General features: G+C 47.7%; 1 protein-coding gene across 1 annotated transcript; it reads right to left on the bottom strand.

The window, feature by feature from the left end:
* Positions 1 to 4137: 4137 nt before the first annotated feature.
* LOC109741151 (amino acid transporter AVT6A-like) lies at positions 4138 to 8933 on the bottom strand. Its single transcript, XM_020300227.3, has 5 exons — positions 8534 to 8933; positions 8294 to 8446; positions 5107 to 5313; positions 4567 to 5032; positions 4138 to 4485 (listed from the first exon to the last, which is right to left on the bottom strand). The coding sequence occupies exons 1-5, from the start codon at positions 8931 to 8933 to the stop codon at positions 4374 to 4376; spliced, it is 1338 nt and encodes a 445-aa protein (XP_020155816.1). The 3' UTR covers positions 4138 to 4373.
* Between the last annotated feature and the right edge of the window lie 3639 nt (positions 8934 to 12572).

Here is a 12572-nt window from a genome sequence, read left to right as displayed (position 1 = left end):
TTGCATGCTCGAGGAACATTCAGCTCACAGATAGGAATATGAAGTGTAGTGAAGACTTTTATTTTCTAGTTTTAGTTTTTCTCTATTTGAGCCATAATGCACATCGTACTATTAAGGGGGATCTAACTGAAAGTTGAGATTTAGGTCTTCGATGTATGCTCAATCCAAAACCTATATATTAGAGCAAAGACTTTGAAATCTCTTCGTGCGTTGTGATTTTTTCTCCGAGTCCGAGACGATGTTCTTCGGGACTCAGAAGAAGAATCAGGCGCAGTTAAGTCGACTTAACTTGTTCCGCAAGTAAGTCGTAGGCCGCGTCTGAAATTTGACCATTGTGCCACATGTCGGTTGTTCGTCAGGTGGTCAGTGCCCCTATTGGTCATTTCACACCTCGAGATTGTTTCGGCTATAAATAGCCACCCACTTCAACCTTAGATGTTGGCTGCTCCATGAGAGAATTGATAAGAGCTTGTCAGAGGAACCCCTCCTACCGAAAGAGATTGAGAGGATCCTAAGAGAAGAAAATCCCAGAGCCTAAAACCTGCTAAGTGATTGAGCATCACTGAAGAACTAGTCGAAACTTAGCTAAACCTGTTACTCTTTTGGACCGTGCATCCACTAGATGGTTAGGTGTCTGTTGGGAGCCTCCGAGAGTAATTGTGCACGGTCGAAGAACAAGTTTGTGAAGGCCCCGAAGATTTACCTCAAAATCTAACACGAGTGATTTGGGCGAAGTATAAGTGACTTTAGCTCGGGGAGAATAGGGTGAAGGCCTTGTTTTCTGAGTTAAATCTCGGCTCCTCCAACTAGACAGAGTTGTGCCAGCAACTTGAACCGGTTGAACGAATCTCTGTCTTCGTCAAGATATGGGTTTTTACTTTCTTGAACTCATTTATTTTGTAATTCACATCTGCTCGATGATCATCTCCCCGTCTTCTTTCTATGTGAATGTTGCAAAGATGTTTTCGAGTACTTAGTTATTCCGCTGCCTATGCTATGTTTACTTTCATGTGCACTGCTACTTAGATTTACTTTTGTTTATCTAGTTGTTTCTCTAGGTTGTCTCTCTGTTCAGTTTAGTTTACTCTTTATTATGTTGACTGATTGTTCTTCATACATTGTCTTACTTCGAAAACTTGCTTTGCCGAAGTATTTGTCAATTCTCCCATTCAACCCCCTCTTCTGGTCTACATCTGATCCTACATAACTCATCATTAACTCCGCCCTTCATAAGTAGGAAAGATTATTGTCCATTAACTGTGATTGCTGCTGTGTTCTTTCGCTAGGTTCTGTCATCTCCGTCATCGTTCTGTGACATAAAGATGGTGTTTTAGGCTGCTAGTCTGAGCTTGCTATGCACTCTGTTTGAAAATTGTTTGCTTTTCTTCAGGTGTACGCTATATCAAAGACCTAAGGGTTTTATTAATAAAACCGGGGAGTAATCCCTTCATTCAAAAATGAAAATCAGTAGCATGAACAAACTACTGGTTGGATGGTTAGAATGATAATTGTTCTAGCCCAATTTTAATAAATATCAGGTTAATATATTGTGTGTCTTAGCCATGCAGAATTTGTTTTAGTGCGCATAAAAGGAGTGGAAACTAATTTCCCTCTCTCATCTCCCACATTCTTCAAAGAAAGGTGTTAGGTCCAACTAAAAAAAGTTGTGAGGGTTTCCATGTATGTGTGCCGCCGCCACCACCGCCGCTGGTTTCCCTTCCTTCCGAGGGCCTTCTGGCGCCAACGAAGGGGAGAGGGGGGGGGGTCCAAATTTGTGGTTGGTCGTGTTTGGGTCACCCTAACTCTAGATAGGACTCATTCTAGGAGGTGTTTGGACGACCATGGCGAGGCGATGGCGTTATCACCCACGTGGACTATGTTATCCTCATCCCGTTCTCATTCCGACGATATTGGTCGGTGTCAGTGGAGGGTGTGGGGTGTAGGGCTTCGGCCAAGGCCAGATCTTTGGCTCGTTTACTCTAACATTTTGTTTAGGTGGTCTTAGACAGTGTCATTTGGCGGAGCGGATGGTGATGACTCGTGTTTTGGTCTTCTAGCTTCTTCTCTGTTCGGCGATGTATGGCTAAGGATGGTTGTCGAGTCCCCTCGTCTTCTTATTCTTGCTATCTGATCCCCGGTTCATTTTCACCGGCTTCTTCTGGCTCCGACTGGCAACTTCCATGCCTTAATTCCAAGGGTGTTTTGAAGATCTAGAGGCAGCAACAGGCTTTGCTCATGACGCCCCGCCGAGTGTAGAAGGAAGATAACGCTGGCATACCCCATGCCCTGTGTTTTATTTATAGCTTTTGTAAGGATGGTCTTGTAATTGTTGAACAATTCTAACATATGACCTTTCGTGTCAGAAAAAAAAGAACACTTAAAATCGCTAAAGGAGTTTTGATTTTTTTAGAACTAAAGGAGTAGTGAGTGCTCTTGGGCCACCGCGCTTCACATGTGATTAGGGAAACTCCAATGCAGGTCACCAAATCGACCACAAAATTCCAAACCGTCCGGTCTGACTGCTTTTAGCTATCACACGACGGTCGCCTAAAATGTCCTAACCGGCTCGGGCGTCCGAAATCTTGCAAGCCAGTGCCAAACCGGGGGAAGGTTTGCGTCCGCCACGTCGGACTCTGACGCCCCGGACCCACCCAAAACCCCTCGCTCGCAGCGTCTGCTCGCTCTCTGCACCGCATTTATGCCAGCCAGAGCAGATGAGACCGCACAATAGACTACTAGTGCATTTATGTCGGCTGACCAGTCGTGCGCCTACCCGGCGTTGGTACTAGCATGGTGAATGAGAAACCAACTCCAGCTGCCCGCATTCAACCCACTGCTCCTCCTGTCCTGACTATTTAAGCCGGTCGGCCACTCCCCAAAATCCTACCCCTCAGAAACTTTATCCCACAGTTCGAGCAGCTGTCCAACCACCCCATTGCATACTCGTCCATCGTCCACGGTCTCCATGGCCCGGTCCTTTGCTATGTTGTACATGAGGCTCATGCCGGCGCGCCGCACGCAAATCGTGGCGGAGATCCGCGATGCAAAGGCCTGGCGCCAAGCCTCCATTGATGCGGCCAAGCTTCGATCTCTCTAGAGTGCTTGCAGGAAGATATGGAGGAGGACGAGGAGGACGGCGACCTCATGGCCATGGCGAAGATCGCCATGGAGGAGGTGGAGGGGGAGCAGGCGACTACACCGGTGAAGAATTCACCGATGTCCAGGTTCAGCATCCTGCAGGCGAGGCAACACTAAAACCGGGTGCTGGCAGAGGCGAAGACAGAGGGGAGCAGGCACTGATGGAGGAGCCGCCTGTGTCTACGTTCAGGCTGTTGCAGGTGGAGCAACATTATAACTTCCGTCTCCTGGAGGAACCAGCTGGACACGGAGAGCCCATCCGAAGCTGCCGTCATGATCATGGTTGCTGTGGGCCCGGCGACCATCGACGTAACTGGGCCGTGCTTGCCTGGGCGCATGGCACCTGCACCATCCACCACGAGCGTTGGGAGCTCGGTGTCAACGATGCGAAGTGCAACTGACTCGTTGAGGGGCTAGAGACGGAGGACGACGACGCGCCGGAGCAGCACATCGATGATGCCAAAGAGGCATCCATCGTCACCTCCGCCTCATATCCACCGGCCGCCAACGGTGACGAGGTCGGGCCGTCCGGCTAGCAGTAGAGGAAATTTTTTAAATTGTTTTTAATGATATTTTACTATGTAGGTGTAAAAAATAATTAAAAATTGAATGTAAAAATGGTGTCCGTTTTATTTGATGACTACGGCCGGGAAGTCTCCATCCGTCCGGCTGTTCGCGGACGTTTGGTGTCGTCCATTTGATGATCCTAATTGGAGTTGCCCTTAGGAATCTTCAAATCATTAAAGGTGCTCTTGGGCCAGAAATTCTAGAGTGGGTTATTTGCGTTGGGCGTTGGTCAGTGTGTACTGCGTTGGGCCGTAACCCAGGTGAGTTCTCAGCTAATTGATCATCGTGAAGAAATGGACTGATCTCCTCCTTAACAGTTCCCCTGTGTGCGCTCTACTGCTCTTCCTCTTCTCACCCAAATTGGCTAAGAGACTCGTTGGCTAGCTATTTTCTCGTCCCCAATTCACGACATTACAGCCTTGGTTTCAGAGCTTTATAATGTCGCATTTTCTTGGCACTATCATGCCAATGGATTGGAATCCAGTCCTTACTCAACTTCTGCACATCATGCAGAGCTGCAGAGATATTTACATGTACATGCATTTATAGGTGGAAGGACTCAAGTCGGTCTCTCATCACCAACCTAATATACATACAGAGCGCCATGGTGTAGGCGACCGCTCCGTGCCGGTGCTGCCAGTCCCATGCCATGCCAGTATGCCACCAAATCACAACGAGGAAGCGTCGCTGTACACGGCCACTCCGTTCGACACCGCCGCGATCACGATCATGAACAACGCCAGGACCTTGTCCCTCTTCTTCGCGATGCCGTGGCGATCCCTGACAACGAGATCCATGAATAAATTAACAGTCGATCATCACGAACAAATCAACTAAGTTTCTTGTTGTCAACTCACTGACCTCAGCGCCATGCCGGCGGGGAAGATGTAGGCGATGGAGACGGCGGCGGTGGCCCCGGTGAACTGGAAGGCGTCCCAGATGTTGGGGATGAAGTTGGCGGCCAGGAAGATGACGGCGAGGAGCGCGACCGTGAGCGCCGCGAACCTCCGGTTGTCGCAGGCCAGCGGCCGGGCGGAGGGGAAGAGGAGGCCGTCCATGTTGAGGCGCAGCGCGTGGAAGACGATGGGGAAGACGAGCATGAGGTGGAGCGCGTAGCTGACCCTGACGGCGTCGTTGAAGACGCCGCCGTAGGGGATGCCGAGGTCCGAGTCGAAGTTGGCCAGCACGTCGTCCAGCGTTTCCTCGCCGAAGAGGAGGAACCCGAAGAAGCTGGTGGTCACGTACACGGCGGAGCACAGCACCAGCGACGCCCGCACGATCGGCTTGATCTGGGCCGGGTCCTTGAGCTCGTTGTGGATAGGGTGCACTGCACAATTAATGTCAGTGCAGGCAGAAGCGGCTAGCTCACTGGAGTTGCTCAGGTCAGCAGGTGTGCAGTACCATTGTAGTGGCAAATGAAGGCGGTGACAAGAACTGGAGCGGCCGTGAAGAGTTTGAAGATGGACGCCCAGGTCCCGTGAACGTCGGGGAACAGCATGGGCATCGGGATCTGCCCTCTAGTCAGTTTGATCATGGCGATTCCGGCGGTGATCACGACGAACACGACGGCCAGTGCCACCGATAGCGCAGAAGTGTATTTCAGTGAATCTAAATCAAAACAGCAAAATGTTCAGAAATATAACCCCATTTTATCGTAAGAAGAGCATTTTTTTGTGAGTGCAGCGTTCGTTGCCCACGCTCATCTGCCCCTGGTCAGAAAAAAAGTCACAAGAAATTCAAAAAAATTCCAAAAAAAAATCAATCGTTGAAAATTTATTGCGTAAGGTCCGCTCTAATTTTCAGATCATTTAGACATTTTGCCGAGAGGTGCTCAGATGTCTAAATGATTTGAAAATTAGAGAGGACCTCACGATCAAATTATCTACCATACAATTTTTTTTTGAATTTTTGGAAATTTGCTTATATTTGTTTTGATTTTTTTTCGTAAACATGAGTAATACAAGTCCGACTCATTTCTTAGCAAACTATACTAGACACGGTGGTCGTACTGCAGTTTGGTTATGCTCCGGTCCTGAGGATGTTGAGGACCGTTGTCTCGCTGATTGTAATCTTGATGGTTAAGTAATGCAAATTCTATCGCAAAGAAAAACCTATTGAATATTGCAACATTATACATTCGTTCCTCTGCTTGAGTACCATTTTTTTGGGGTCCCTCGACTGCACTTGAACGGTTTTGATGATAATGTACTCCCTTCGATTCAAAATAAGTGTCATGATTTTAATTCAAAAATTTGAACTATTGCGACACACTTGTTTTGGATCAGAGGGAGTAGCATTTTTTTCGGCTCCTTGCTTCACTGTAAACGTTTTGATGGCAATTTAGCAATTTTTTAGCATGTGGCAACTCAACTAGTGTAAGCTTCATCTTAAAAAAACTAGTGTAAACTTTGACAGAATCATGAAAATATTTAGAGATTTTTTTTATAATTTAGGGAAAAAATATATATTTTTTACTGACCTTACAGACATACCAAATATTCTGGATAATTAAAGTTGAAATTCATAACAATCAGAAATATTGTGCAAAACCCGTGGAACTAATTAAAGTTCTGGTAATCCTTTAAATTCCATAAAGTTACCAATGGTTTATTCGTTATTATTATTATTATTTAAATCTCAATATCTTTGGATAATATATTTTTAATACATTTATGATTGTTCTACATTACATGTTTTCCTTTTGTGTAAATATTCATATAAGAGTTTGCATTTTAACAAAAAAGATCCATTGAAATCCAATTTTAAATGTTGATAATAATAATAATCATATCCACATGTTTTGAAAATATGTTGAGTTAAGTTTTTTTTATTTGGCACACATTACCGTATGTGTGTGGATTTCCTTTTTGAGAAAAATGCAGTTGAGAGAAAAATAAGATTTCTTGATAGCTCCGATAAGTCAGGTGCCTGGAAAATATTGCGCAGTCAAATTTGTCGACCGTTATATCATCAACCAATGGCCACGATACCACGTGCACTGTTCGTCTGCAATCACCACTGGCGACCATGTTCATGCCCCACCCTTCCCACTGACGTGCTGCTGCCATGCCGAGTCATCCGTCCAAACGTCACGAGGCACCAGACTCCCCCCCCCCCCCCCCCCCACCACCGAAAGTATCACGTACTCCCATCCTTGGGGTACTCCCGATGTTCCAAGCTCAAAAAAACCATTCATAAATGTTTCAATAAATTCCAAGAAAAAATGTAAATGTTCGCAAGGAATGTAACTACAATCCCGAAAAAAAAATTAGGTCCAAACTCGAAATGCACATTAAGAAATAAAAATGTGAAATCTGGTATGAATAGTGTAAAGAAAAGACAAAATCAACATTAACACTATTCATATCTGGATTTCACCGTTTTGTTTCTCAATGTACATTTCGAGTTTGGACCTGAAATTTCTAGAGGTTGTAGTCATATTCCTTGCGAACATTCATATTTTTTTCTGGAATTTTTGAAAACATTTAAGATTTGTTTTTCAACTTGGAGCACTGGGAGTACCAGATATCCCCCCCCCCCCCCCCCCCCCCCCCCCCCCGCCCCGGGCACATTCGCATTCAGCCTCGCCGAGGTCGACGCTGGTCGCTAGCCTCGGCACGTCGCCCTCCTTGGAAAATCAACTTGGCGTGAGCGGATTTTCCGGGTACATGAGAAATAGCAAGCACGTTTTTATACTGTTTTTCTGCATTTTTTCATATGCAACTCCTTTTCTTTTAGAAAAATGTAGTTGCTTTTTTGTTCAACTAAAATAAATTAGGCTTATTTACAGCGGGCAAAAAATAGAAACTAAGCCGCCATATGTGGGAATTCATCGGCACATCTCTAAGCCGTTATCAGTGTGTTAATTAATCACACCCTAGATGGTTTGACATCTAAGAAACCTAACATTTGTGGTTTTATATTGAAGGGTATAACATATACCTTGACAATAGTCTCTTAAGAGAGAATTTGACAGTAGTTGGGACTTGACAAACCAAAATTTTAATACCGATTAGGAGCCGTTTAGACGTCAGGTATCTGACAATAGATCAAGCGCCAGCCACTTTCTTTCTCGGTCATATGATCAGCATCCAATGGCGGTCTTGCGCGCACTGTTCTTCTTCTTTTTCTATTTCTTCTTCTCCGTCTCCGCCCACGATGCTTCCTCCTGCCCCATAGCCTACCCTGGCCTAAACCGCACGGTCCGCGGCTATCGCTGCCTTGCCGCCCAGTCCTCCCCTCGATCTTCCCCGACCGCCTTGCTGGCCACCGCCCCGAAAATCCCTCTAAGCCCCACATCACCGGTGAAAACCTCCGGCGGTCCCTTGCCCCCACACCCTTAAGATGGATAATAGGGTTGTAGCTTCCCCCTAAGATAGATAGTGAGGCCACAGCTTTCTCCTAAGATAAATAGTGTGGTTGTTCTTCTCCGTCGAGATTTTTTCATCTCCTGCAATGTCTAGTGTGAAGGAATGAAGGAAGGAAGGAAGGAAAAAGGTGACTGACGTGATAAAAAAATTCAGGTGCCTGAAAAATAGTAAAACCGTGCCAATTAATGAACCGGACAAATTGCCCTAGGCGTACGTACCGACGCGCTTGAAACATGTGAGCGGCATGAAGACAGCGAGGGTGGTGAAGAGCAGGATGGCGAAGCGGCCGTTCCAGCGATTCGGGCCGAACCAGCCTTCAAACACGCCGTGATGGTGCTTGCCGCTCGAAGAAGTCCCCGACAGCACGTCGCCTTTGTCCGTCGTCCACAACAGTCGCAAACTAGTCAGAGCATTTCTTTCTCTCGAGCAATGCAACGACATTGTTGTACTGTAGGTACCGATGATGATCATGTAGACGACCATGACGCCGATGTTGTTGACGACGACACAGAGCTGGAGGAGCCCCCTGCCGAGCGCCCCGAAGGCGTCGCCCATGGCCTCGCCGTACGACGCGGCGCCCACGGCGTTGCTGAACCGCATGAGCAGCTCGATGGAGGCGTCCGTGAGCACGGCGGCCAGCACCACCAGGGTGAGGCCCGGGACGAGGCCCAGCACCCTCATGGTGGCCGGGAGTGCCATGATGCCCGCGCCCACGATGGTGGTGGACAGGTTGAACACCGCGCCGGAGAAGGAGGCGTCGCCGTCGTCCAGGCCGTCACCCTCGCCGTCCTTGTGCCTCCTGGCGACGAGGGGCCTCCTCGCCTCCGTGTCGCCGGCGCCCGCCGTCGGCATCACCATGGCGCCTGCGGGAGCCGGGTATCTCCGAGGATAATGTGGTTTGCGCGTGCGGAATTCCAGCTTTGGATCGAATAGCAGCAACTCTTCGCGCGCGGCCGGGCACTGATCGGTCGATTAGAACGTCGTGAGATGCAGGGGTTTCACCGGAGAATGGGGATTCCGGGACGGCGTCCGAGTATATATCCGACACGCAGGCGCAGGAGGAGGATCGAGGAACGTGCAATGGCCGGCCGATGGGGAGATAGCTAGTGAAGTGGGCGCGGATCGTCCCTAACTTTGGCCGGAGGAGAACATCTCCGTCTTATAATTAGTAGGCATCATCCCGGTTCGAAGAAGCTTTTTAGAGCGCCTCCTGTTTTAGCAACCGCTTGGCAGGGACCAAGGATCATAGCACGGGCCTCCAATCTCCATTGCCATCATGGAAGCTGCAGTGAACATCAACAAAGGGGTATCTCTGCACCGAGTAAATAGCATAAAACTACTAGTTTACAGGCTATGGTTCCAAAAAACTACCGAATTTATTTTTTTCGCTAATAACTACCAAGTCAGGGGTTGGTTGTTTCAAAAAACCCCAAATTCTCTTTGTTAAAAAATTAAACAGGTTTATGACAGGTCGGGCCCGCCACTCAGGGGTTGACCATTTGTTTGACCGACTTGTGGGGCCACATGTCAGCGCCTCATCAACAGAATTTTTACAGATTAGCCCCTACAAATATTTTTAAAAAGCAATCGGGTCCTTGGAATCCACAGATTTTTTACGGATTAGCCCCTACAAATATTTTAAAAAAGCAATCGGGTCCCTGAAATCAATTTCAAAAAGCAATCGGGTCCTTGGACTGTCGCCGCTGCGCCTCCAAAGGGCTCTGCCCGTGGTCGCCGTTGCGCATCCATGGGGCTCCGCCCGTGGTCGCCGCTGCACGTCGCCATGGGTGGTCGCCACCGCGCACTGCCGCCATGGGGTTCCGCCTGCGATCACCGCGCGCCATGGGGCTTCGCCCGTGGTCGTCGCCGCGCGCGCCATGGGGGTCCGCCCGCGGTCGTCGTCGCGCCGCCACCCGCGCCGCAGACAGCACCAGCAGTCCCCGCCCGCTCCCGCAACCCCTGACCTCCGCCACCAGCGCGACAGAGCCAGCAGCCCGCACCCACCTCGAGTTGGCGCGAGGAGGAGAGAAGAGGGAGAAGCCGCACTATGGGGAGCACACCGCGGTTGCGGGCACGGCTCGCCGGCCGGAGGGAGGCCCGCGGCGACGACGGGGCTACTGGCCGGCGAGCTCCTCACGGCTGGGCTGCTGGCCGGCGAGTTCATCCGGCGGGGCTGCTGGCCAGCGCAGCTCCTATCGTTCTGGAGCACAGGGACGGGAGGGACCCGATTGCTTTTGTAAAAATTTATAAGGACCTGATCGCGGTTTTTTAAAACAGACAGTGACATGTGGGTCCCAAATGTCAGCTAACGGTCAAACAGACGGGTTGTTTAGGTGCGGGCCCGACCTGTCATAAACCTGTTTAATTTTTTAACAAAGAGAATTTGGGGTTTTTTGAAACAGCCAACCCCTGACTTGGTAGTTATCAGCGAAAAAAATAAATTCGGTAGTTTTTTGGAACCATAGCCTGTAAACTAGTAGTTTTATGCTATTTACTCCTCTGCACGACAGCAAGCTTTGCAGATTCTGCTGGGATTCACTTCCGGCCATAATAAAATCTATGAATCATAGAGAGCACACGGAGTAAACATTTTTTAGAGAAAAACTTTCAATCTATTCATCAAATGTCAAGATAGTACAAAAAACATCAAAAATAAAAAATATATCTAGATCTGTAGACCACCTGTCGACAACTATAAGACACAGAGTAAAATTTGAATTGAAAAAGTTTGGCCATAAGAGCAATAGATCCTGTATTCCTAAAAAACTATCTGTTCGTTTACGAAAAGTTGTGGCGAAAACAAGCCTCCTAGACCTGATTTTTTTACGGGTTCCATATAACCACCTCCGGCGCCCCACAATTTTACAGGGAAAAAAGTCTTTCCGTATAATTTAGGCAGGCGGATAACCGCCTGAAACTTCACCAGCATAGCCGTTGCGTCGTCGAGGGACATCCGCCGCTACACCGCCACTGCTCTGGCACTTTGCCGCCACCACGAGGCCTACTACCAGGTTGCGCCCCCGCCGTGCCGCCGGGCCGGCCACCGCGCCTCCAGGCCGTGCCGCCAGGTATGAGGACATCTCAATCATGGACACCACACCACCAATCATCAACGGTCCAATCACAAGAAGCCACAATGCAAATACATGATCAGGTGAATGCTTACTTAAGTTTATCTTTTGACCTCTAAAACATGCTTGTGCCTTCACCTCCTTCATTGCTTATTGAACTCAGGTGCAACATCGAAGAAGACCAACAACATTTTCAGTCCAATCCGAAACAATGTTTCATGATGAAGAAACAGAGTTGCGAAGAAATAGGCTGTCTGCCGAAGAAACGATGTTTTGGCGCTGGTGAAACAATGTTTTGCACGAGTTTGGATATTCCAACTTGCGAAAGGTTTCCAGAACTCGAGTTTGCTATTGAAAGAAACATTGTTTGACTCCAGTAAACAATGTTTGGTCGGGAACCACCAACCACCTCCAACGAGAGATTTTCAGAAGCTGCCTCATTAAGTCTCGAAGCCATTTAGTCAAACCAAAGTTGGTTCGCTTTCAAACCTAAGCAAGTTCCCGAAGCTAGTTTGGTTTCACACCTATCCAGGGGGTGTCCCTATTATAAATAGGCTAACTCTTCCCGTCGTTGGGGACTTTTGCCATTTCTATCAAAGACCAAAGATATAGACTCCTCCTGAGATTGGAGAGCTCTTGTTATCCTTATTCTCGTGATTCCTTAAGAAATTGCTTCTAATTTGTGCTCCACGACTAGATTGTGTTGTGTGGGTTAGAGTTCGTGGTTTCCCTTGCGGATTGCACCTATCCCGTGCTCCACGACTTGAGCGTGGTTGTGTGGGGTAGTATGCGGGTTGTGGATCGGCGAATGCTCGGATTGCAGGCTTCAGTGAGCATCCTCCTCGTCGGGTCATAATATCTTATTTTCCGTTTTTCGACTGCTTGCAACTAGTTATCCCCATCCATTTATCGATCCTATGCCGTGAAGATTTAACCTCCCCTTGTACACCCCCTTCTCCAAAGACGGTGTCGCATCATCTGGTATCAGAGCAAGAAGGTAAACCCATCGCCTATTTCAGTGAGAAGCTTAATGGTCCACTCTTAATTATTTCGTCTATGATAAAGAATTGTATGCACTTGTTTGATCTTTGGAAACATGGCAACATTATTTCTAGCCAAAAGAGTTTGTAATACATTCTGACCATAAATCTTTAAAACATCTAAAAGGTCAACTCAAATTGAACCGTAGATATGCAAAATAGAGTGAGTTCATAAAGTATTTTCATTATATTTTCAAGTACAAGAAAGGGAAGGATAACGTTTTTGCCGGCGCATTGTCTAGGCGTCATATTTTACTATCCCAACTTGATGTTAAAATCCTTGGTTTAGAAAGCATCAAAGAATTGTATGCTAACAACTCATATTTTGTTGAACCATTTTCAAAGTGCAATAAGGGAAAGGGATGGGAGAAGTTTCATTTGCATGA

Source organism: Aegilops tauschii, chromosome 6, assembly GCF_002575655.3.
Source record: "Aegilops tauschii subsp. strangulata cultivar AL8/78 chromosome 6, Aet v6.0, whole genome shotgun sequence".
In the NCBI taxonomy this organism is placed as follows: domain Eukaryota; kingdom Viridiplantae; phylum Streptophyta; class Magnoliopsida; order Poales; family Poaceae; genus Aegilops; species Aegilops tauschii.
The sequence above is the reverse complement of the archived record's forward strand: the minus strand, read 5'-3'. Positions and strand labels throughout refer to the sequence as shown.

Coding starts and splice junctions, on each gene's coding strand:
- LOC109741151 (XM_020300227.3), bottom strand. CDS start 8,933: ATGGTGATGCCGACGGCGGGCGCCGGCGACACGGAGGCGAGGAGGCCC. Junction 5,314..8,293: donor CACATGTTTCAAGCGCGTCG/GTACGTACGCCT, acceptor GTTTTGATTTAG/ATTCACTGAAATACACTTCT. Junction 5,033..5,106: donor CTTCATTTGCCACTACAATG/GTACTGCACACC, acceptor TTAATTGTGCAG/TGCACCCTATCCACAACGAG.